Raw genomic sequence first — 27509 nt, 5'->3', positions numbered from 1 at the left:
GTAATCTACCCTGTAGTGGCTGCAACTGCTCTGCCCAAAAACAGGTGGGTCATTCTCAAACAGCCTGAAGAGCAGGCAGGGAGGGACGGGGGTAGCAGTGACTGAATAGTGGTGATGGGAGAGTGGGACTATTTGTAAAAAAACCCACTGGCTTGAAGAAATTCTTAAAGTATTTCCTTGTGGACTATCCAAGTCTGGTTCTACAGGAAGTGCATATAATATAGATCCTCTTCCTAAACTATTTAAAAGAGTTTTACTGTTAATGGATTTGTTTGAATAAGTCTCAGTGATATTCTTTTTGATTTAATCTATGTAAATGAAGGGGAATATAAGACTCAATCTCTCTCTGAGGACAATACTAGGTTTGGGCTTGATTTGCAGGCGATGATTTCAAGAAACTCTTACCTGTTCTCCACAAATACGACAGTGAAAAGAGTTACACATTGCAGGTGCCATTGTCTGCAGATTGTGGCAAAGGTGACTGTTACTGTGATTTGGAACTGACTACTCACTTGAAACAGTTGAGGTAAGTGTTTTAACTGTCCAATTAGCAGAATAATTTTTTCAGTTGAAACTTAGTAGGTGTACTACTGAAACATCAGCTTTGAAATAAATATTTACTGTTGATAAATTTGTTACACTTTTTTTTTTGTAATTTAAAAAAAAATTACTGCTGTTATTTGATTGAAACAAAGACACGTGGTGGAATAAGTTTGCTCAAAAATTTCAAGTATCACAGAGCACTAGATCATGTTTGTCTGTTGCTATGGGTACAAAAGGAATATTTCCTAGAAAATAAATTAATTTACCTTGTAGAATGAAAAGTATGCTACTTCCTTGCACACTTTATTTTTCAAAGTTAAGTTTTTGAATACTATTTACTAATGGCTGATGAGTATTTTAAGTATAGTTGTAAAAGTTTTGGTTTAGCCAGTGTTGTTGTAGCTTGGAAATGTGCTGTTATTTTGGCTACAGTAAAGTAATGATAACGGTTAAAATTCATAATATATTGTGGAAGATTTTATTCAAAATAACGAACACAAAATACTCTAAGGAAATGTTAATAAGTAGATCACAGACAGTTATTAACAAATAAAATGTAAAGTTCTTACAAAAAGGTTCCATTGAAATTTGTTGTTATTTTAGGCCTGGTAGAAAATTAGATTACTATCTAGCAGTTTTTTGTATTAAAAAAATGAAAGCATTTAGGTGACTTACAGAAAAAGAAGTAAATTTAGGTTTCGTATACATTTTTATGTAAGTTTATGCTTTTGTCATTGGAGGAATTTTAAATTTTTTTGTAACATTATAAATAAATTTAAAAAGTTTGATATTTAAAAAAATTAATTTCTTTAAACACCACACACAATTTATTTTACCAAAATGCATGGCTAGCAGATGTTACACACGTTTTAAGTAAGTACGTAATTTACAATGAGTGTACAATGAGTACATAAATACCTTATGAATAAATGTTTTGTTAAAAATCATTTATCCGTTCTTTAGAATTTAAAAATTTAATAGACATAAAATAATCAACAGGTAACCAGAGATGTTAGATTTTAAGGCACCCAGTAGTGTTTCAGTTCTAATGCAGATATTGATATTATTTTTTTCCCTGCATTTGAAGCAATGGAGTGTTTGTGACCGGATCTTCTAACACACTGGATCTGGAGATAATCGTTCGGAACAAAGAAAACACAGCATTCCTGACAAAAGTGTGCATCATGCTGCCATCTCCTGTTCAACTTGAAAGCATCCCTAAGAACTGCTACGAGCCTCAAACATCAAACATGCTCAACAGTATTAACATGACATGCGACGTTGCAAATGTGATGACAAAGGACATGACGGTAAGTGGTTAATCATGTAAATTCGGACATTGTTATTTTTTTATTCTCTCCCCCCCCCCCCCCCCCTAATTTGGGCCAATGGCACAGTCATTAAAGACTGTAATCCACAAATACTTCACCGACCAGGGATATTGGGACAAAAATCTGCTATGGATTTCTCTGGGCTGATATTGGAGAAATTGTGGAAATCCAAAATCAGAAAAGCCAGATCAAGATTCAAATCTGGGTCCTCTGTCATACCATTTCTCCAACTTGCTCTAGTAATCTAAATGTGGAATTGTTATTTCTGTATATTGTATGTATATGCAATATTTCATGTGCATTGATGAATAAATGAACATGAAGACATTTCAAATACTATTTAGGTACCTAAACAAATTATGATTTACTTTACTAATAAACAGTTAGAACAGTGACTTTATATTTTGTATGCTGTATCTTCATTACCATACCAGTATACACATACACCTATCCCTCACTTAACACAACTAATTCGTTCCTAAAAATGCTCGTGTTATTCGAAATCGCGTATTCTGAAGCATTATTTTCCATAAATAGCAAGGCTAATTTATTTATTGTGTTCCAAAATTGTGCAGGAATATACTTTACGTAATATAAATGTGTTGAATAACACTCAACTATAAATATGTCACACCATTTATCTTTATATGCCTCTCATCGCACTTTGTATAACAAATACGACACTGCGTAATGGTAGATACGTGGTTATGTACTTTGTCAGTTGGCTGGCTGACTTGCCTGCCTGGGCATGACCTTCAACTCTCGTCACGTACTTTTCCAAACCATCCTTTACTGATAGTGAAACCGATATTACTGTCAAGACAATTATAATTTAATTTTTCAAAAATTAAAGTGCTTATTCGCGTATCACCACCTGGTTCACACCAATCCTGTCAAGCCAATTTTCTTTCATTGCAACATTCTTTTAACAACCTTTTCCACCTGAATCTGTTCATTTCTGTTCTGGTATTTAATGTCAAATATATTCCCGCTAGTACAAACAACAGCATCAGACTTATATTAACTTCTGGTAAGAGTCCTTATTTCGTACAATTGTACGCACAGTTGACTTGCTTAAAACTAAAGTGCGACCAACATAAGCGTGGCCTTCATGACAATCTGCGTGCCATAATACTTCTAGTTTTGTCTCAAATACTTGAACACGATGCATTATGAGTGATCAAGCACGTACAGTTACTGGCAGCTGAATGGGCAGACGTTGCATTTTTATGAGTGAATTCCCTGCCACTGGCTAGACTGAGTTCACGGGCAGGCGACAACGGAACGGCACGGCGGCATACGTGCGGATGTAAAAAACATTTGGTCCTTTACACTCCATAGCCGCAATTAAACTTGCCACAGCTGATGTTTGTACAACAGCCGATAGCGTAGACAGACCTGCGCACGATTCTCTTCCCCCCCTTGTTTGGCTAAATGTATCCCACAGCACATGTTCACAGAAGTTGAAACAGACTTCGTGGCATCGTGCTCGACTTTTTTTTTGCCCGCCAAGATTTCGTGCCAACTGAAGGTTACAGACGAGCTATTTGAGACTGGGGCAGTAAAATTAAAATCACGCTAAATGAATTTGCATGATCTGAAGCTGTGCTAAGTGAGGGATAGGTGTATATGTAATCAACATATTTAATTTGCGGTTCTTGTTTCAAAAATAGTCAAGCATGTCAGAGTTTAGCTTTTTTTATGTATAACTACAATTTTGACTGCTTGCATTGCAGTATTCATCTATTTACATCTTTAGTTTAACACATAAAATTTGATTTGACTCAATTATTTTATTTAAAATTTGGATATTTTTAAGATAACAATTTATCATATTTTGAAATACTTCTGTTGAAACCTTATATGTACTTTGTTTGCATTGTATAATTTAATGAAATTATTTTCAGGAAACAGTTACTGTACGTCTCGACATGACGCGTGTAACACATGATTTCAGCATGTCTGTCATTGTTACTACAGCAATTGAGGACAAGAATCCTGCAAATAATTTCAAGGAAATAATGGTCAATCTTGTCACGGAAGCTGATGTGACAATTGTTGGGTAAGAATGTTTGTTTTTTATTCTTGTTTATGAATGAGGATATTAAGTTGACTAGAGATAATGAGGTCATACATGGGACGCAACAAGTGAAAACATTTTTTCATAGAATTTTTTTTAACCAGTATGCTTCCTTTGTCTTTGAAATTGATGCAGTCACAAAAACCAAGCTTCCGTGAACTCACAAACTAAAGAACTTGGAAAAAAGTACATTAGAATAAATACTGGAAAGCTGGTTCTTGGTGAAAGAGATATACAGGAAGGAAACATATTTTGGCACGATTGCACGGTCACAACTTTTCGCTGGTTGGGCCAGCTTCCTTGGGCAGCAAGAGAGAATTGTGAATAGCAGATGGTGGTATGTATTTCGTGACGTGTGGATTAGTGGATGGGTAGTGAGCCAAGGAAAGGAGAGTAATACAAAACATGGGATCTGAGACGTTTGAAATGGTCGTATGGCATTTTACGGATGTGTGGGTGCATGCAAGAGAAATTTGAGTGAAAAAAATTCATTTCATGATGAGTTGTGGAAGCTGTTGGGATTTGGTAATGAAATGATTGACTGGTTCCCCTGCACCTTCATTTTAAGCTGTCGTATTGCCGTCAGCCACGGGTTATGCCTCTCCTATGAGCCTGATGTGACCCTATCCACCAGCAATGTGCATGTTTGCGTGTGATGTCATGATTCCCACAAGAGGCAAGTGTAGTTTCAGTGTCCCGAACCCCCTCAGAAGCATAAATGAAAGTAAATAATAATTACCTATATAGTTTTTATTTTTATCATTCTATGCCCCAAGTGTTTATGTTTTTCAGGTGTAGTATTGTATAATAAGGATGGGGCGGCACTATCTGCAAACATTTTGGAATGCACCCTCGCTTGAGCGGTTTAGTTTTGAACTTTAAAACTAAACACAGAAATATTTATGTAATATTATTAGCTCCAGATAATTGTAAAATAATTAGCAAGATGTTAGAAGGGTTACATTGTTTTACTACCTGCATTCTTTCAAACAAGACCTAACAGTCACTGGGTGACCTCCCGTGCGGTCGTGACACCATTACCACTCCTTAGTGTCTGTCAACCACCGCCTGGAGTAGAAGCAGCTATTACACCTCGTCGACTTCACCTCGTGAGAAACTGATCTGTTAGCATCCCCCATTTATTTCATTTATCTAAAACCTTTCCTTTTCTTCATCTTCGAGGCCTACTCAGGGCGGCAGACTGTTTCGCCTAAATAATTTAAGTTCAGTGATGAACATTTAAAACGTAACGACTTAAATTTCTGGACCAGGTCACGTGGTGTTCTGGTACACCCTAAATTGTTTTCTTGCCGTTGATTTTTTGACTGTTTTAATTTTTTTTAATATTTGGAGTTACGAGTGTAAAGTACTTGCCAATGAAAATCTGCCTAACATACACCCCTGAGTGTTTATCCGAACGACCATGTACGCACTACCAAGGGACTGAGGTGTGTGGAATGCCTTAAGAGCCTACTAGCGACCATCTACCAGTAGTCATAGTGTGCCTGATGCAAAGCGCAGGCCAGGTCGTATGGTTGGATGTAAGAGGGGTAACTACACACACTGGTCACGTCACGGCCCTGTAACGCAGAGTCTCTGCCGGGTCCGCGCTCCCATCTACGCGGTGGCGCCCGTGGTAACCGACTGTTGACTCCTGTCATGGGAGAACCTGTGAAACCTCTGAGACATCAGTGTGAAGTTGGTAGAGCACAGATCAAAATTTTTTTCTATGTTGCAAGTGGAGGCGTAGGTGTCTCTTGCAGGTTGAAGTTGATGCTGACTGTTACGTGTTTGTTGTATGCTGCATGGTTATTCACTCTTTGTCAGAGGGGGCTGGTGCTAAGGCCAATGCATTCTGCTCTGCAGCTGTGCATCATGTTTACTGTGGTATAGTCGTAGTCTTCATGTGAAGGGAATGCTTGGTTGAACAATCTATTGTTGAGCATATAATGGAATGATTTAGAGCTTAATGTCACATCAAGTTTTTTACAGGTGGTTAGAGAGAACTGAGCACTGAAGGAATGCATCCACTGGCTTGCTGCAACATCCGCCACATTTTCACGTGAATTCAATGAACATCTTATGTTTTGGACGGGGGGTTATGACATAAACTTTGAAACGTCCACTATGGCCAAACTATAGGTACACTCAAGGCTAATAATAATGATACCATAGTAAAGCACGGGAAACACTGGCATCAACGCTCCCCCTGTGTCCCCCGCAATGCCGTAACTGTGCGGCAGCGAATGCCAAAATGCATAGTAAGCGGGGCTAGCATTCAGTCGCAAGCAAGCTAGCATGAATATACGTGGTCGATTGGCTCCAAACAACTTTTATTCTGTACTTAAGAGTCTAAACTGCATTTTGTAAAAATTACTGGAATATTTTTTACACAAAATGTTTTGTTGTAAGAAGCAAGGAATAATGCCCAAAAAAAAAAGGTGAAGAAATCGAAGAAGCAACGAATAACACCCATTTATAACCAGCCACCTATACTTTCCAGTGCAGAGAGATTTTGGCTCTATCGATTAAGAAAGAAAGAAGCCCAGAACAATGCAACGGAATCGGCCCAGGTTGTCCTAAGTGGTGAGCGCGCACGACGAAAGATGATGCCTCGAGTGTTGCAGTCGTCTACTTTGGCCCAACCCAATGATAATGCATCAAATATAGAATCAGTGGACGCGGACAACCCAGAGGAACCAGAAAATCACAACACCACACTTTGGAACTTGAATCAAATTCACGAAAAAACATAGCGGTAGTTACCTCCGGCTTCTACCCACACCAATTTTTTTTCTTCTTGGGAAAAATCCAGGTTTGACCTTGCCGTTAATTGAGAGGGAGTGACGTTTCATGGAGTGATCTTACTGCTCAACCACAGCTGTGACCTTCCTTTACTGCAGAATGAAGTGAATGGTTGAAGAGCGGCTCAGGAACCGCAGTGATGGCATTGGAAGAAGGAGGGGGTGTGGGTAAGGACATCTGAGGGTGGGATCTATAGATGAGAGTTAGAGTAAGGGCAAACTAATATCGTACAGATGTTAGCTGGTTTTTGGAAAACCGATTTTGATGGTTTTGAGAGCAGGTTTTGTGGGGATGATGAAGATGCTTGAATCGGATGGTTCGAAGCTTCAGGATGCCTAAGTGGTTTAAGCTACTATCCTTAGTTTTGGGTACTGGTGTCTGAGAATACATGGTTTATTATTGTTGGATGAGATACTTGGGATTAATATTCATAACTTTATGTCAATTTTCGACATCTTTCACGTGTCAATAAATGTTCGAACATTGATCTCAAGTATATTGGTGATGTTTTCAAAATGTTGACCTCAATCTCAACATGTCCATCTTGACGGGACAGCTTCGATTTCACCACGTGAAATTGAACATTAAGAATTTATTTATAGTTAATTTATATTTAATGAAAAAATATATTTTTTTAAAACAACATTCTTTAAATTTGTTCTCAGTGGTTAGTGAAGTATTGTAAGACAAGAAAAAAAAAATTAGGGTTATATTAAAATTGTTTAAATATAAATAACAACCAAAACTCAATTATAACTGCTCTCTTAAACAATACTGATATTTTTTTTTCTTTTTCCCTTAGAAAAGATGAAAATGGAGAGCATGTTTATAATGGACAATATCCAAATACTTCCATAGTTCAACACAAGTATGAGGTAAGATGTCAGTATAGGAATTTTATAGGTAGTCTCGTTATGCATGCAGATTCATGGCATAGCACAAGGTTGGCGCTCTTATGTTTGTAGGGTTCATAATTTTAAATTTTGAAATTAATAAATAACTAAAAAAAATAATTGTAGTAAATGATTACTCAAAAATTTTTTTTTTGATTTTATGATATGTATATGCATATATATACCTGGTTATTTATTTATTACTAGGCTAAGTTGTTCATGTATTTGTCAACAAAAAGTTATTTGCAGAGCATTTAAATTATTTTTACAGTAGAGTTGCCTCATCTTGCTGTAGTGTCTGTATTACTCATGTATGCTGTAAGTTAAAGGTTAGTGATGATTCTGTGTCTAATGTCACAGTTAGCTGCCATAGTTTTGTGATTCATTGGTATGTAGATTTGAATACGTAAAATTTACTTTTATGTAGCATAGGTTCTCACTTTCATATTTGCTAAATCTATTTTAGTAATTTTCTTTTTAAAGGTCTGCTGAGTGTAAAATTATCAAGTAGTACTCAAAATGTGTTTTTTCATATCTAAACAACATTGACCATTAATTCTGGAAACAACTAGATTATGTGGAAATTTTAATACTATTTCATGATCTTTGTCTCTAGAGATTGTTGGGGCTGATCAGTGATACTGATAGCTTGTTTAGCGTAGTTAGTATATTTATTTATTTTAATGTTGTTATAGGAGATCAAAACACTTTTTTGAGTGTTGGGGTGTTTGATCCTAGCAGTAAAGGATAGCACTAACTACACTACTACACATATGTGTTCAGTGATAAGTTGGTTTAAAAATATAATCATGCATTCAACTGTTAGCATTACAGCAGAACCTTGTTAACCCGGATCATCTGAGGCCTGGGCCGGTCCGATTTAACGAAAATCCGGGTTAACCAGAGAATGAAGGGAAAACAATAAAAAAGAACATGTACGTAGTTACCAAAAATATTTTTTATGGAGTTTAAAAATCATTTTCGGCACACACCTGCCTAAAAACACATAATATGTATTTACACACACCTGCCTAAAAACACATAATATGTATTTACACTGTACACAATGTCGGTACAAACTAGTCGCTGGTAAAAAAAGGCAGTGAGCTTTTGCCGCCTCAATTTTGTGTGTTGCTTACGAGCAGCGTGATCTCACATCCGCTTTAGCGCTAGAAGCTTGTTTGGCGATGTTTGGGCTTGACTCTCGGAATAAACCATCAATTCACCAGTTTTCTGCATGGCAACAGCAGGTGGGGTGAGGGCAATGAATTCGCCCGCTGGCAAGTGAACTGGAGTAATGCACCTACTGAGAATAGTGATTTATTGTCTGTAAAACAAGGCCTCGTTTACTAACAACAACAATTTTTTTTCCAAGACTGGTCCGGACTATCCAGATGTCCGAGTTAAAGAGGTTCAGGTTGACAAGGTTCTACTGTAAATACTAAATTGACGTCGTCCGGGCCTGCGGCCCCTTTGAGCCCGATATGACACCGCCCAACCACCATCTCTATTCAAACCTCCCGCTCGTGCGTGCGTGTGTGCGTGTGTTTCTAGCCCGGCAAGAGGGCGCTTAGATGCAGTGCGCCGCACCCCTAAATATATTAATTAACATTGTAACCTTTTTCTTTCCGCCCCAAACAGTGTAACGATGATTATGCATGTATGTGTTTTTAATTAATAACTTCATGATTTTTTAGTATTTTATAAGTCCAAGCGCGAACACGGACGCTCCCTAGCGGGCGACGGAGGAACTAGCATGAAACTCAATTGAACCTTGTTTTATGTTTATAAGCAATTATTACAGACGGTCTGGACATGGAAGTTATTTAATAATTATTGTAAAATTTGTTATGTATTTTCTAATAGTAACCTGGGGCACGCCACAGCTAAATTGTAACGGTAATTGTGTTCGGCGCGAAGGGCGCCATGTTGCCACCTGCATACCATGAGCTCAGCCCAGTCTCTTTCTCCAGCCGGCCGAGGGCGGACGTGTCTGTACCTTGAGGCGACCACGTGCGTGGTTCGCCTCCTCACCTAATCTGATTCGTGCCTCGGGCATTTTCTCAGTTGTATCAGTGAAGGAGCGTGTAAGGACGAATATCGTGAGTAGAATAAACCAATTAACTGTGTTACGTTTTTTTGTGTTCGGGGGGCCACGTGGGATCCCAACCTGACCGGCGGCGTGTGGGACGCCCTGAGAACCCACTGCGGATTAGAAGCGTGCCCGACGCTGAGAGCGGGCTTAGGTAGGGTCGAGAGCTGCGTGTAACATCTAGAGGGCTAATATCTCGCCACACACGGGCCACGTTACGCCCTGAGTAGAGTCTTTAAGCCGGGTCCACGTGCCCACTCACGTGGTGGCGCCCACTAATTTTCACCGATAATTTTCACTACAACACCGTACGCCCTCAATATATATATATATATATATATGTACTTAAGTATGTACTTAACTAGGTATGGTAGCTTGAAAAGGTTAGTCAGAATAGTAAATTGCATAATGTGCAGGTGGAAAATTGTATTAAAGTAAACAGTTCAGGAGGATTATTAATTAGGGCTGGCAAATGCAGTTACTAAGTATTGGCTTGTAAAATGTTCCAGAATTAGTGGAAACACAGGAAAGTGCACAATGAATGATCTTTTTGTATTCACTCTTCCTGTATTCATTATGAGTTACAATTAAGGTAGCCCTATATTCTCCTGTTTAGCATGCAGTTTTTTTCTGCTCTATTGCATGAAACCATTCAGAGAAGGCAATGAAATCAAGCAGGAAATGAAGTAGTTTTTAATCACTTTAGCATTTTTATTTGTAAGTGTTAAAAAAGAAAAAGTTGCTTAGTAAAAGAAAAAGTTGCTTAGTAAAAAAAAAAATTTCTAAGTATTACATCCATCTCTGCAGCATTGACAGTTTGAAACCCGCCTTCCGATCAAATTGGAAGGGGGGTCCCGTCCCCGACTCACCCTGGGTAACTATCAATACAAAAAAAAGGGAAAACCTAAAATAGGTAATTCGCTCCGAAAGTTGCACCCGGGCGGTCGAGCTATGAAAGGGAGAAAAATTACGAACGTACACAGCAAGACTTTGGCTCATTAAAAAAACCAAACAGATTAAGACTACCCAAAATTTTATTATTAATAACATCTTTCGTAAGATTCATAAACAAAAATATTAAACCCTTATGCATAGCAATTACCTGAACCAAATAACATATCATATCAGATAATACAAATACCATAAAAATACTATATAATAAAAAAAAATTAATTATGAAAGTTCCAAAAAGAGTCCTACTGGGAGCCGGATTTATACACGCGCACGTCCATCAATATTTTCACGTCTTGCTTCCTAGAATCGAACAGCTGTTAACCGTGACCTTCAGTAAATGCATTTATGTAGTTCAGTCAAATGTGCCATGGAAAATATCACTCAGTCAGAACGAGGCGGCTGCACTAAAAATGTTTTAGTTCCGAGGGCAAAACTCGCAGGTAAACATAATTAAAATTACAAATCTCTTGAGGGCATAACGGGAATTTATACACTCCATATTTATCAAAGTCAAGCAAAGTAGCATTCACCCATTTTAACAAACGGGAGGGTCTAATCAATAAGCTTGCACAGTTATACGCAGTTCATATGTAAGTTCGCCTTGCAAAGCTATGCTTCTTTTTAATAATATATTCTTCATCCACAACCCGCTACAGCCAAAGCTATGTGTCGCCTCTTTACCTTAGCGTAAATCTTGAATATCTCGCCGCTGAAGACGCCTCTGGGCAAGGCAAGGCCCCATCTCAGCAGGCCCCGGCAAGGGCTGGCCGGTGCAGAGTCGAAAAGCCGTTCAGCTTGCCTCGCGACACACGTCCGGTCGCGGCGACTCCAAAAACCAACAGACCACGGCGCACAGTTCAGTCCGGGCCCGCCGGCACTCGGGCGCTCATGACGTCATCGGTAAATCGAACCCGCGCTCCCAGTAGCCGGCCATGAAAACACAATCGATATATATATTGAATAACAATAAAACTAGAACGAAACCAAACCAGAATATAACTAGAAAAGGAAATAATCACAATAATTAAATAATTAACCAAAAAAACATTAAATAAGATTTTACAAAATAGAAATCATTTAAAATGGAAATAATTCGTAAAATCAATAACAACTAAAATAAATAAATAACATAAATGTGGCCTGGGGGCCCCAAGTTTCTTTCCTTCCAAATAACCAAAGAATGAACTAAGGGCTTATATTCTCATCAAAATCAGGGCCAGTAGAGACTATGAGAAGTAAAGAAATTAGAACGGAGCGTTTACGGAATGATTACGTGCAGAATACACTTGACAGTTCTCTCTTCATTCTCGCTACTTCCTATTCTCATTAACACAACCAATTCAGTCGCTTGAAATGATTGCAGCTTTGCGTAAATATGTTTGTGAACTTCTAATTAAATACACAGGCAATCAAAATTCAACACATCACTAATTGAAGGTTATTTAAATATATATATATATATATATATATATATATATATATATATATATATATTGTATACGTGTGTATGTATGTATATATATATTCACACACACATAGAGAGAGAGAGAGAGAGAGAGAGAGAGAGGGGGGGGGGGGTAAAAATGTTGTACATGAAGAGATTTAACTTGTGTTTCACATTATTCTCACATTGGTACTCACTCTTTTGACTTTAAGCCATAAGAAAGACTTATTTGATGTTTCTATTTTACAGGTACAAAAATTCAAACAGAGTACGGTGGACGAAGTGGAAGTGAGTTTCAATATTCCCTGGTTGTATCACGTGGCGGGGCAAGCAGATCCCATAAAGTTGTTGGAGCTTTACGAGCCAGAGGTAAAAAATGAGCTTTGTACTAAGGGGCTATGTTGTTTGAATACACAGTGAAGTCCCGCAGAGATCTGTTCGGATAACCGTATTTATGGATCAGCAGGATAGTTGCCGTAATACAACTGCGTGTTGAAAATACTTTTTATAAACATTAAAGTAATTATGTAACACAGCCTATAAAATTTTTGCAACCACAAAATCACTAAAAAATTGTTGGTTATAAGTGTCAAAGAAATTTAAACTTAAAATAAAAAAAAATCAGTTTTTTTTTTTAAATATTCCTTTTTTTACTCTGAACTCGTTGCAGGATTCTCGGATTAACCGGGTTCGAATTAGCAGGACTTCACTGTTCTTTCGAGAAGGTTTGCCTCGTTGCTTCTTGAGACACGGCTTGGCTCCCGGGAACTTTGCTGCAGGCCACGCAGAACGACCGGCGGGAGTACGACCGGCTGAGGTGCCACTCGGACATCCCGGAGTTCAAGCAGCGCTCGCCCGAGGATGAAGCTGACGGCGGCGAGGCGGCGCGGTCCAAGCGCTCGGCCAATGAGAGCTCGGCGGACGGCTCTCCCGCCACGCGGGCTCCCGCCGGCTCCCCCGGCTCCGTCCTTTATCTCAACTGCAGCAGCAACGAGACCACCGGAGTCGAGTGCCGACACGTCAAGTGCCTGACGAGGCCGTTCACCAGCAAGCGCGTCATAGCGAGGATAACCTTGACCATGGAGGTCAACGTTGCACGACTTGGTGAGCGACAGTGCTTCCTTTTTACGAGTGCATGCGGCGTCTGCTCTCGAATGAACACACATATTTTGTTTCATACCACAAAAAAATTAAGAAAAATACATTTTTTTAGCAGTAAACACAATTTAGTATTGTGTTAGGTGAAACTTGGATAAGCTTTCTGATGAAGGGTTGGGTGCAAAAGACTAGGTTTTTTTGTTTGTTTGTTTTGGGCAAATCAAACACTTTTTAAAAAGTAATAATGTTATTGTTTTTCTTTTGATGTTCCACCAAGGCTGTAAATTAAGAGTAGTTCATATTTATTATATCTAAAATTAAATTTTGTTTATGTGGGAAAGATTTTTAGTTACATAGTTTCTTTAAAATATATACATACTTTTTTTTTTTTAATTTTTAAAAGTTATAACATAATTGTGCATATGCCAGGTGAATAACTTAAATTTTCACTGCTTGCATTTCTGAAATAAAATGTGCAATTAATGTGATATTATCAGGGAATTGAAGTTTGGTGTTAATTAATAGAGTTTAGTAATCATCAAGTTGTTTATTTCTTGAAAAAAGATTCATCAATGCCTATAGAGATCAAGAAAATAAAGCTGGAGGAAATGTAAATATCAGTGGTATGTGTTTTGCAGGATTATAGTGCAAGTAGTTTACAAGCATCTATACTATGAACATTTTACATTCCTACAGTTGTCTCCCCCAATTAACAGTCTATTTTCTAATGTGTTAAAATTTTTTTGTGTATTTTTTTGGTTCTGAAAACTCATGGTATATTTTCAGTGTGTGTTTTTATTTTACCAGTTTTTATTCTTCAGAATTCAAAAAATTTTTTTATTGACTTTTGAGTTTTTAATTGTTTTGTACGTCAAGAAATCCTACCTTTTATAGCATAATGTTGTGGCAGCTAATGTAATCTAAAAATCATTTCCGAAACAACATTGGTGAACCTCATTTAAAATTGTTTTTGTTTCCTTAAAAAAAATGTTTTTCCTTTCCTTTTTTGCAGTATGTAGAGAGAATACCAATGAGTAAATTAATTTAGTTTCGAAAACAAAGAATTTAGATGATAAAGATAAATTAAATTTTACTTTGTGCATGTTTTAGTTTATGGATATCCACTATAGTAACTTGCCTCGACTAAAATTATAATGCTGACGCTGGATAAGGAGAAGAGATTATGACAACTCTATGAACGCACAAGTCATCTATCGACATCGTTGCTTGACGTGAGGCAGATGCTTCTGCCTTAGTGTCTGACTGTCTGAGTGTCTGAGTGAGGTGACCGTAGCCCTTGCACTTCTGACGATGTAAAATCAACTCTAGCACTTACGCTAATCTGAACACTTATGACACACGCTGAACAGTATCATTGCCAAATGAAAGAACGTGTTCATTGAATGGGTACACACTTTGGTTCTCAGCAAACTTTAAAAAAAAAAATTCTATGTTTTGACGTCTTGTTAAAAGTGAAATGTTTGATTTGTGGCCAGTTATTTCTGATTTCATTTCAATTGGAATTTATCAGAATACAGAATAAGAGTTGGTGTGTGAATGTTACATATATTCATTATGTAATATTATATCTAATGACAGCTAAATTTTGGGCATTTACAGTTCCGCTTATAGGCAAGAATGGAAAAATAGTGTTTTCAACTGATGGATCAGTGAACATAACAAAGCCAGCAACTCTACCACATGAAGCAAATGAACTGTAAGTAGTACAGTGTATTTTTGTTACTCCAGAGTACTGTTATTGATAACATGTACACAGGTGCATAGGTGTTTTCATACTAAAATTTGATATTTTGAAGTGGTTGGGGCATAAATATTGTATATTTTATATTTCATTTTGTTTTATTTGTAACAATCCTTATAATATAATATCATAACATTGTCATTTACTAAAAAAATACATTTTTTAATAATTTTTTTAATTATACACAATTTATTCTTTTAATGTCTATAATGAGTAAATGTTGGGCTATGTTATATTTATTTTATGGCAATCTTGGTTTCGGGTTGAAGCCGCATCATAGTTTTGAAGTTCACTGAAGTTTTACAGCACCATTTAGTCTGTATCCTCAGGGTATCCACTAAGTACTTTTATTTTGTGTTTTGTTCTAGAACTGATTATGCTGCAGTGAACACAGCATTCTACTTGTATGCACCGCGAGAAGAAGTCCATACAAAAGTTTACATTCTTGCAATAATTGGAGGAATTTTTCTGTTGCTTCTACTCATATTAGGTCTTGTGAAGGTACTCCTACTTTTTATTTTTCATATTATACACGTAGTTTACATAATTTAAATATATAACTTTCTGTTTGTACACAGTACTAATACTTTTATTAGGGATGAGCCAAAATCTTCAGTTCCTCATCAAATCCTTAGAATCCAAAGGAATCAATATTTGAGGAAAAAACTTTGAAGAAAATTATTTAAGAAAATAAAGTAAATTAAAAAATTTAAAACTAATAGCTCTGAAGTTTACTAGGTACATAATTTAATACTTCAAACGTATCCTTTTAGAATGTAATTATATAAATAAAATTATAATATGTATGGATTTTGGAATTTTATTTTGTGAAACAACCATTTAAAGGGTACAATTTTTCAGAACCATAGTTAATATTTTTCATTTATTGTTATTATTTTTAACATTTGAGACATAAATTTAGATTAAATGGATATATTTTAGGTACGTGGTGGAATTTTAATTTGAGATTTGGATTCTAGAAGTTTGGGATTTTATCCATCAACCATTTTTATAGAGGATGATTTAACTATCCAAACAATCCTGTAGCCTTTATTTGCAGAGGACATTCATTCGTTTTTTTTTAATATAGACAGATGTAGAGTAACTTATCAAAAATTCTAATGTTATTTCTCTTTGTAATTATATACTGTGTAGGTATGTATAGTAGACAGTAGCGAATTATGAAATAATTAAAATTTTCAAGTTTTTCATTTGTAGTCTTTTATATGCTGTTTTTTTATTTATTTTAAGTCAACATTATGTCAATTCAGATCATGTGTATACATTCTGATTGATTATGTTTCAGGCTGGATTTTTCAGAAGAAAAACTAAAGAAAAGTTACAAAGTTTGCTTGCTGAGAATGTGAGTTAATTTTTTTTCTCCGTGGATCACATATTTTATGCCGATTTTTAGTATAAAAAAATGTACAGTGATCCATGTGCGAATTTTGGGGTAAACAAAAACTAAAATGGGACTGTATGGTTGAGTGTGTGCCTAAATAACTATCCTATGTTGGTTGTTAATAAATATAACTCCATGTGGAAGTATAAATTGTTTAATCAAAATATCTCAGCAGTCGCGTGAAGCTCCGTGAACAGTACAGTTATTGTACGTGTGCCGTGTCTTTTGTCCGACCTGTAATGGCGCCCGCAAGTGGCGCATATGCTGTGCTGCTAGGGGTGAGAGAGGAGAGCGAAACCAGCCGGGGAGAGAGAGAGAGAGAGAGAGCAAGAAAGTGTGCGCATTTGTGTGTGTGTGTCTGTGTGTGTGTGTGTGAGTGTGAGTGTGTCTGTCACGCCATGTGGCAGTGATGACAGTTCTCTCCCCTCTCTTCTTTGTAAATGCACCGTGAACTGGCACCGAAACAAATTAACACGTATATCGTGACAGGGTGCCCGATCATTGTTGTTTTTGACAAAACTGCAGCCATCGCTGGTGTGTATAAGAGCACTTTTTTTTAATTCCTCCAACCTTGCGGTAAACTGCGTGCTAGTTTTTTTTATAGACGGATCTGACAAAGAGTAGCTTGCCGCCACTTCTTTTCTCCACGGCAAAGGGATGGGTGAAGAAAATAAAATACAATGGACGAAAGGAAAACAAGGGCATAAAAAATAGCAGTCTTCTCCTTTGGCTTGTTAGGAACTGTGGGAATTGGATGGTTCGTAAATATTTGGGGGGGGGGGGGGGAGGGGGAGATTGGCCGCCTCAAACCCTCCTGTAGTAAACAGACGAAGTAGAGCAGAGGGTCAGCGTCAGTCATATTTCTTACTTGTCAATAAACTGAGAAAATGAACACTTCACTTGTATCCATGAAACTCTAGCGAAGACAGATATGTTAGATTTTTTTGCCCAAAATTAAGGTGCCGGGCGATCTTCTAAATATGATAAGGTGTTAGTTTAGACAGGTGATGCTTGGAACCTTCAGATTTTGACAGCTTAACGTTCTTGTGAAATTAATAAAATATTTACCGATAGGTACCTACATGATTGAATAGTCTGTTGCTAGGTGAATCTGTTTTTGTTTGGTACATTACATTATAATATTCACTTTTCAAAGTCTAACGTGTATGCTGAAGCACGTAGCACTAAACTGACACCTTTTCCTTAACATTGTATTTTTACATACAGATGTGGTCTTAGCCCCTGTGGGACCCTGTGCTATTCAACAGCCCAAAAGCCCTGACTGTTAATTTTCTTTTTATGCTTATGCTTCCTGTTACCAAAAACATAACATATCCACATTTGGTGTGAATGTTATTTCATTATTGCCTTCTACTGTTTTTATAATTTTGTATTGTAACCCTTCTTCCTCCTTAATTGGAAGAGGGGTTGCGTCCCCGACTCACTCTGGGCGCGAAGGGAAAAAATAAATATTAAAACCAGGCATAAAAAGCTAAACAATATAAATTCCCCACACCACTGCCCAGGGGTCAGGCCAAGAAATTCAAAGGCTATAATAGCAGAGTAACCATTAAACAAACAAGAGGCAAGACTTTGGACGTATGTTATTAAAAAATAGAAATTTGCAAAAATAATTTTTACTATACATAACCATACAAGCTTAGTTACAAAAGCTGACGTTAATAATGGCAGCATCTTATCCCCATTTGCGATACTAACAATAACCTTTAAAAAATCGTAAAAATATAAATACTGATAACAACAAGTATAAAAATATATAAGGGCGTGAGGCGTGGCCACTATAAAATATCAAAATTTACTGACTGCCCTAATACCAAAAATCAAACAAGACAATCAATACAAATATATAAAAAATCTACAAAAATAATACTGAAGTACAAACAAATTATTTAAATAAAGTTCTTAAACTCTCAATCAACGGTTTAGTCTTTCTTCAGATGTTCGTTGCTAAAGACTTGCCAAAAAAAACAAAGTTAATATCCTAGGCGTGCGCTGGCTTCCTGACCTTCCTCACCAACTCCAGAGTCTAATGCCACGCCGGGCCATAGGTACGAATTCACAAAGGCGTGAACGATGACCAAAAAAAAATTATCTTATTTTTAAGGGAAATGTAGCAAAAACTCTTCACGTAACATAACCATGTTACCACAGAAGTATTTATCATCAGCTTCAAACAAAGTCTTACTTCTTTATTAACTTGCCAATGATTTTATAAAAACGTAGAATGGCCGCAACCAACCAACATCAGGCTGCGCATGTAGTCCAATACCGATCGCATACATTTAATAATACTGCACAAGCTGATATATTAGCCAAATGCCAACTTTACGTATGCAAATTCCGATGACAAAGTCTCAAAAACAAATTGCAAAATGTTCGTTTCTTCCAAACTTATACTTTTATTGCAACTACAGGCAAACGGGCGACCTTATTAAAAAATCCCACACTGGAACAACGTGTGAAACAAATGGGCCTCTTCACCAAACAGGCTAATAAAAGTTCCGTCCAAATAAAATTTAGTATGGGAAAATACACAGTTCACTAGGTTTGCCAAAAACCAGTGCAGCACCACGAGGGTAAAAATCAAAATCGCGGCCTCTCTTTACCTTGATTTCTTCTGTACCACAGGGCAATCCATTTGCCCTGTCACCCATCGTGGAGCCTCCAACCCAATACTCTTCGTCGCCCGTTGCCGTCCGGCATACCAGTCCGCGCCGTCACATGGCTCTGTCCTCGACGGTCGCTCGGCACAAACTCCCCCGGCCCCAGCTGATTTTTTCTCCCCGGCAAGCCGAATGTCTGACGTCATCAGCCAACCGCCGGGCGCTCGCCAAGTGGTATTTACGTGAAACACAATCGATGTTCTTAAACTCATAATCGATAGCTACCAAACGGCGTATAACTAATTAACAGAAACAAATATAATTAAAAAAAATTTACAGATAAATTAACATTAATTAAAAAAGGCGTAAAAATACGTGAAATAAAAAACCATATAAAACTAGAGACCAGCAACAAAAATAAATTACAAGTAAAAATGTGGCCCTGCCGGCCACAACCTCCGCCTTGAACAAAAAAAAAATTTAAACAGCAAAGAAAATTTTAAAAATAACCACAACTACAAATTATATAAAAAAAAAAAACATACCAGAGTAAGTTCCAAATAAAATAAAAATAAAAATATTTAGCCATATTCACCCTAAAAGGGTCATCCACATTCATTTTAGGAACTCCGCCTTACAAACATTTTCAAATGACTAACATGGGCCTTTTTTACCTTATTATTTCTTTCAACTTCTTCCAACAAGACAGTAACCGGCCCTAAAATCTTTACAATCTTATACGGTCCATCATACTTATTCTCTAACTTAGAGCTCTGATACCCTACTTTGTCACTCAAAACCAATTGTCTGCATAGCACTTCATCACCAATTTTAAATACATTATCCACTCGCCCCTTATTATAAAACTTACTCATTTTCTTTCTAACCTTTTGCAGATTTTCGGCTGCTTCTTCCCACATTTTTTCCAACAAACGGGGGCTTCGGGTTTCCAAAAGGGCTGGACGCAAACCCCAACAATTTAGTAAAGGATGGGGTACATTTCTTCCCAAAAAAATTTCCGATGGTGTGAATTTAGTACCACTGTGTATGGTCATGTTAAAAGCTAAATTTAATACGTGGATAACACTGTCCCACTTCCGTTGGTTACGTTGATGAAAAATCGTGAGGGCCACTTTGACATTTTTATTCACCCTTTCAACCAAATTAGGGTTGGGATAATAGGGGCTGGTAGTAATATGTTTTATACCCCAATCTAAACACATCACTTCAAAACACTTACTCTTAAAATATGTAGCATTATCTGATACTACTTGCTCCGGGCTACCAAACAAACCCCACACTTTAGTTTCTAAAGCCTTAATAATATTCTCGCTTTTCATATTACGCAAAGGCAAAAAAAAACAAAATTTAGAAAAACCATCTACCGCTATAAGTAAGCAATTATTCCCCCCTAATGATCTAGGTAGGGGCCCAAAAATGTCCAAATAAACCCTTTCCCAAGGTCTAGTCAGAGCTTCAACAGAGTATTTACCTATCTTACTATGTCTAGATTGCTTAGCGCGCTGGCAATCTTCACAGCTTAAAACATGATCTTTTACGTCTTTTTTCAAACCTGGCCAAAAAAATTCTTTAGAGATTTTATCTATAGTTTTTTCGATTCCGCCATGCGCGCCTATATTAGAATCATGGTAATACCGCATTATCATTTTCCTTACCCCCTTAGGAACAAAAACTTTATGTTCTCCATCTTTCATCCAACACAAAAGCCCGTCTTTCATTCCTAAGTCTATAGTAGTATCCTGTCCCAAACGCGTTATTAAATCTTTAGTCTCAGGATCCTCTTTTTGTATTTCGCGCAAATCAATAAATCCTTGAGGGAATTCCCTCAGGATGTTACATTCTTCCTTGTCTTCAGTTCTCATTTCGTCTTTACACTGAAACTCATGTTCATCAAACATGCGCGATAAGGCATCGGCCACTACATTATCCTGTCCTTTCATATGTTTGAGGTCAAAACGAAAACGCGTCAACCGCATGATCCACCGCCCTATTTTCCCTAGTTGCCGCGGGTGGGAAAAAAGCCATGTCAAAGCCTGGTTGTCAGTCCATAATTCAAATTTCTCATGTTCAAGAAAACTCTCAAATCTCTCCAACGCAAATATGCACGCTAATGCTTCCTTCTCATATACACTGTATTTTAACTCGTGCTTATTTAGGGATTTACTAGCATACATAACCGGTTTTAAACCTCCCTCACGTTCTTGCAACAAAACCGCCCCCAGACCTACTCCCGAAGCGTCCACTTGCACAATAAATTTTTGCTCAAAATCCGGAAGTATTAAAATGGGGGGTTGAGCTATGGCTTTCTTTAAATTCCTAAAGGCCTGTTCTTCCTCTTCCCCCCATACAAACTTAACATCTTTCCTTTTCAAATTATTTAAAGGCGCGCATAGGTTAGCGTAATTCGGTATAAAACGGGAAAAATAACCAAGCATTCCTATAAAGCGCATCACTCCCTTAACATTACGGGGGGCCGGGAAATTAACTATGGGGTTTATCTTATCTTGGTCCATGACCAATTCACCTTCTCGGATTATGTATCCTAAAAATTTTATCTCGCTACGGGCCCAAACTATTTTTTCCGGATTTACGGTAAAGCCGGCTCCCTTTAGTTTCTCAAGTACTTTTCTTATATGTTCTATATGTTCTTCAAAACTATTTGAAAAAACACAAATATCATCCAAGAAACTTATTACAAATTTATACTGATATTCTTGTAATATGTGCCCTAAAATTCGTGACAAACATTGGGCCCCAAAATTCACCCCAAAAGGCACTCTAGTCCATTCAAAGTGCCCCCAAGGAGTGACAAACCCGGTAAATTTCTGACTACTTGCTTCTAATTCACATTGATGAAACGCCGAGTTCAAATCAAGCACCGTAAAAAACTTGGCTTTTCCCAAATATTGCAAAACAATTTCAACTTTAGGCATGGGAAACGGATCTAGTTTTACCCTGTCATTAAGGAGGCGATAGTCAAGGACCAAACGATATTTGCCCTTATTTTTCTTATCTACTAAAAAGGCAGGTGAGGCAAAATTGGATTTAGAAGGGACTATTACCTTATTATCAAGTAAATCATTAATAATTTCTCGAAAGGCTTTCATTTTAGGCGGGGCACATTGATACGGCACACATTTAATAGGGGTTTCATCTACCAGCACGATCTTGTATGGCATTAGCGTACATTTGCCAATTTTAGTAGTGATAACATCCTTATATTCCTCGTTTAATTGCTGTATCTGCAATTTTTCCTTCTCACCCAACCTTTGCTCTAACCCTTCGATACCACCACAAACCACCTTTCTTTTTTTTTTATTCTCCCACAATTTTATCTTAATTTTATCATTAAAATCGAACCTCATTACTTTCTCGCCGCACACTATTATAGCCTTACTATCATTTAAAAAATCCATTCCCAAAACTACTTCATGGATCAAATCGGGCATTACCCAGAATTCACGTGTCCAAGATAAATGTTCCAATTTAAAATGTAAAAATACTTTTACCTTTACCTGAACCTTTTGCCCGTCCGCCATGGCCACATTAATGCCTTGACTACTTACGATCTTAGTTTTCAAAAATTTATGATCGCGCACCAAATTACTCAAAAATTTCTGCTGGATGAAACTACAACTAGCCCCCGTATCAAGTAAAGCTTCTATCTCACGATCATACAACCAAACTTTGACACATAAACCTCTTTTTGCCTGAATGACCGCCAAACTATGCTTATTGTTAAATCGATATTTCTTAACTTCCTTACGGAAATTACATTTCCCGCTATTATGACCATCTTTATTACAAAAACCACAAACTAATTTTTTCTTGCGATTACATTTTTTTATCAAATGGTCCATGCTGCCACACCTAAAACATGTCTTGTGTCTTTCCTGCTCCGGTTTCTTTTTAAAGCAAAATTTTTCTAAATGACCATATTTGCCACAAAAACCACAAACAAATTTATTAACCTCCGAAACCGAGCAATCCTTAGCAAAATGCCCTACCTTATTACACTTAAAACAAGTCTTATCAATTTTTTCATTACCCGGCGTTTTAAAACAAACCGGTTTAAAATTGATTTTGCCTTTACACTTATCGAATTCACATTTAGCGTAAAAAATATTATCAACCTGGATAGCCCAAGTGTTGAGTTCCTCCACACTATTAGGTCTGCCAATAAATGCGCATTCGTGTCTGATGGCAGGATTTAGATTTTCCAAAATAATAGCTACAAAACGGTGATCATCTAACTGCAGACCAAATACATTAACGTGATTTCTAATATCCTGTATAAATTCTAAGGTGCTTTCATTTTCCCGTTGAAAACGGAAAATCAATTCCTTAATTAGATCGTCCTTCACCCTCTTAGGGCACAAATATTCCCACAAATTCTCTTTCACTACCGACCATCCAACAGACTTATTTATACCTGACGTAATCACGTCTCTAGCGATCCCGCTACATTTAGTCGAAATACACCTTAACAATTCTTGCTCATTTTGTAAACAACAAATAGTTTTCAAACTATCTACCCCCAAGCAAAACTTTATTAAATCTCTTGGCCCACCGGAGCATAAAGATGGCAACCTATCCAGTTCCTTAAAAAGCAATTTACTTTGCATAGCAGTATTCAATGAATTTACTTGGCTGATCTCCGAATTCTCCACATTTTCCTCAACAGGTTTTTTCCTCCCTTCTTTAATGTGGGTACTTAATTTCCTGCGTAAGGTATCAATGTCATCCTCCAGACCACTCTCTACTCCCGCTGCTTGCAAATTAGCGTAAACCTGTTCTTTGGGAAGTTTATAAATCCAAGAAACTGCCATTATTAAAAAAATCAAAAAAGTCAGCAAAATCGCAAAAGTCCAAAGTCTCTGCCAAGCAGAGTTGCGCAGGTTGTAACCCTTCTTCCTCCTTAATTGGAAGAGGGGTTGCGTCCCCGACTCACTCTGGGCGCGAAGGGAAAAAATAAATATTAAAACCAGGCATAAAAAGCTAAACAATATAAATTCCCCACACCACTGCCCAGGGGTCAGGCCAAGAAATTCAAAGGCTATAATAGCAGAGTAACCATTAAACAAACAAGAGGCAAGACTTTGGACGTATGTTATTAAAAAATAGAAATTTGCAAAAATAATTTTTACTATACATAACCATACAAGCTTAGTTACAAAAGCTGACGTTAATAATGGCAGCATCTTATCCCCATTTGCGATACTAACAATAACCTTTAAAAAATCGTAAAAATATAAATACTGATAACAACAAGTATAAAAATATATAAGGGCGTGAGGCGTGGCCACTATAAAATATCAAAATTTACTGACTGCCCTAATACCAAAAATCAAACAAGACAATCAATACAAATATATAAAAAATCTACAAAAATAATACTGAAGTACAAACAAATTATTTAAATAAAGTTCTTAAACTCTCAATCAACGGTTTAGTCTTTCTTCAGATGTTCGTTGCTAAAGACTTGCCAAAAAAAACAAAGTTAATATCCTAGGCGTGCGCTGGCTTCCTGACCTTCCTCACCAACTCCAGAGTCTAATGCCACGCCGGGCCATAGGTACGAATTCACAAAGGCGTGAACGATGACCAAAAAAAAATTATCTTATTTTTAAGGGAAATGTAGCAAAAACTCTTCACGTAACATAACCATGTTACCACAGAAGTATTTATCATCAGCTTCAAACAAAGTCTTACTTCTTTATTAACTTGCCAATGATTTTATAAAAACGTAGAATGGCCGCAACCAACCAACATCAGGCTGCGCATGTAGTCCAATACCGATCGCATACATTTAATAATACTGCACAAGCTGATATATTAGCCAAATGCCAACTTTACGTATGCAAATTCCGATGACAAAGTCTCAAAAACAAATTGCAAAATGTTCGTTTCTTCCAAACTTATACTTTTATTGCAACTACAGGCAAACGGGCGACCTTATTAAAAAATCCCACACTGGAACAACGTGTGAAACAAATGGGCCTCTTCACCAAACAGGCTAATAAAAGTTCCGTCCAAATAAAATTTAGTATGGGAAAATACACAGTTCACTAGGTTTGCCAAAAACCAGTGCAGCACCACGAGGGTAAAAATCAAAATCGCGGCCTCTCTTTACCTTGATTTCTTCTGTACCACAGGGCAATCCATTTGCCCTGTCACCCATCGTGGAGCCTCCAACCCAATACTCTTCGTCGCCCGTTGCCGTCCGGCATACCAGTCCGCGCCGTCACATGGCTCTGTCCTCGACGGTCGCTCGGCACAAACTCCCCCGGCCCCAGCTGATTTTTTCTCCCCGGCAAGCCGAATGTCTGACGTCATCAGCCAACCGCCGGGCGCTCGCCAAGTGGTATTTACGTGAAACACAATCGATGTTCTTAAACTCATAATCGATAGCTACCAAACGGCGTATAACTAATTAACAGAAACAAATATAATTAAAAAAAATTTACAGATAAATTAACATTAATTAAAAAAGGCGTAAAAATACGTGAAATAAAAAACCATATAAAACTAGAGACCAGCAACAAAAATAAATTACAAGTAAAAATGTGGCCCTGCCGGCCACAGTATATTATAATTTTGTGATTCCTAAGTGAAAGTTAATAGGTGTTTGAGAAATTTTTTACTTAATTAGGTACTGGGTAAAACACATGTTTTGTGAGCGCAAGTTTTTATAATTGGGCTGGAGAGGGTAGGAAATACTATTCCAGGTGCCATATTGTGGCTGCAAGGAACACATTTAAAACTGATACTGAAGTTGACAGTGAGTACTTGACTGCTGATGCAAAGTCGTGGGAGGCAGCCCTGCTCTGCCAATACCCATCTGTAGCTGCAGCTGCAGCTTCTAGTGTCCACCTAGCTGTAACAATATAGCTCAGCTCACATTGCCAGAAATTATAGATTGTTCTAGAAACACATTATTAGTTCAGAATATTTAAGTATATACACCAAAGTACTGCTGCTACTATAAAAGCAAAGGTTATATAATCACAGGAGTGTAAAGAAATAATATAAGTGCACCAAAGTGTAAAATAAGGCTCTAAACTATACATCTTATCAGCTGAATGAAAACAGTTGTAATGTTCTAATTATTAATGTCTTGAAGCCTTATGTGGAAGGAAAAACAAGCTATGTATGGGAATAAGTTCTATTCTAGACTACTACATACTATTATACATGTGGTTAATTTTGATAAGTGTGTGATTTTTTTGGTTATGGCAGCCACACCATCATAACCATGTTTTGCATGATTAAATTTTACAGAATTGGTTACCTACATGTTTTATTTTACAACCTCTAAGAATACTTTTAGTTTCAATAATACATTGTTTATGGAACCGTGCATGATACGGGTGAATTATATTTTTGTTGTGCCTAAATCGTGAATGTACTTCCACTGTGTGTGATGTTTTCACTCTGTGTACTAAAAACACAAAGCCCTTGCATAAACATAATTTTTTTTTTATTTCAACACTCATGCCACAATATTATATTCAGTGCTGGGCCAAAAAGGCGGGTGTACTGCCTTGTTCATAGTTTTGATACTATAGATACTGCTTCTCATAAACGTAGCTTTCGCTCGCTTGCAATCTTATCATGTCATTTCATTATGTACAGGACTAAAGAAGTTGGCGGGCTGTTTAATTCTCATATTAAAAAGCTACTCAGGTTATGGCAGATTCAATGAGACATCCATTTAACCTAATATTGTAATAGGGACAATATAGGAAACTCATAAGAAATATGTGAGACAAGTGATGTCAGCGAACCTGGCGGCGTTGAGTGTAACTATGTTTTCTTACAATGTGTTTTTTAAGTGTGTGAGAGTAATGGCATCTAGTGGCGTGGAGTGAAAAAAGCTTGAAAGCCAATGATAATTGGCCAGAGTTTCCCATATTGTCATATTACAATATTAGATTTAACCACAAAATTTAGACTGCTACATGATCATGTAATCACTTGTATGTCATGTGTTGTTTATTATTATTATTATTTTTATTTTTTGAATTTTGCAGGCAGAAGATTCAGCAAATGTTGACGGTAGTAGAGACAATAATGCTTCTGCTATTGAAGAGAACTAAGTAATATCAGTTATGTACCATAGTAAAATAAAATAAAGTCCTCAATGATCATCTTAGGGTCTGAGCAGATTATAAGTTACATATGTACATATTGAAATTGTAAATTTTTTACAAAGTTACAATTAAAAGATAATCTACTACAAAATTTACAAACAACTACAATGTGTTGTTACTTTGCAGTTTGCCTTGGGCAGTTCTGATCTCTCCATATCCGATGGCTTATTTAAAAAATATTTACTATTTAATTAACACCGTAATCCTCCTATTTTAAAAATGAAATTGGACTAAAAATAAAAACATAAAATCTTGTCTCTAACAATAGAAAAAACCATGAATGGACAGAACAACAGCTTGCGAGTGT

General features: G+C 37.0%; 1 protein-coding gene across 1 annotated transcript in view; it reads left to right on the top strand.

Moving 5' to 3' along the window:
- LOC134533013 (integrin alpha-PS5-like) overlaps window positions 1–27304 on the top strand; it is a 55152-nt gene extending 27848 nt beyond the window's left edge. The window contains exons 15-24 of the mRNA XM_063370146.1: window positions 382–526; window positions 1631–1853; window positions 3782–3936; window positions 7562–7634; window positions 12392–12511; window positions 12922–13246; window positions 14861–14957; window positions 15371–15503; window positions 16309–16365; window positions 27083–27304. Of these exons, the coding sequence (XP_063226216.1) occupies window positions 382–526; window positions 1631–1853; window positions 3782–3936; window positions 7562–7634; window positions 12392–12511; window positions 12922–13246; window positions 14861–14957; window positions 15371–15503; window positions 16309–16365; window positions 27083–27148 (1394 nt within the window). The 3' untranslated portion in view covers window positions 27149–27304. The remainder of the gene's footprint in view (window positions 1–381; window positions 527–1630; window positions 1854–3781; window positions 3937–7561; window positions 7635–12391; window positions 12512–12921; window positions 13247–14860; window positions 14958–15370; window positions 15504–16308; window positions 16366–27082) is intronic.
- Window positions 27305–27509: the final 205 nt, after the last annotated feature.

Source organism: Bacillus rossius, chromosome 1, assembly GCF_032445375.1.
Source record: "Bacillus rossius redtenbacheri isolate Brsri chromosome 1, Brsri_v3, whole genome shotgun sequence".
Lineage (NCBI taxonomy): Eukaryota > Metazoa > Arthropoda > Insecta > Phasmatodea > Bacillidae > Bacillus > Bacillus rossius.
The sequence above is the reverse complement of the archived record's forward strand: the minus strand, read 5'-3'. Positions and strand labels throughout refer to the sequence as shown.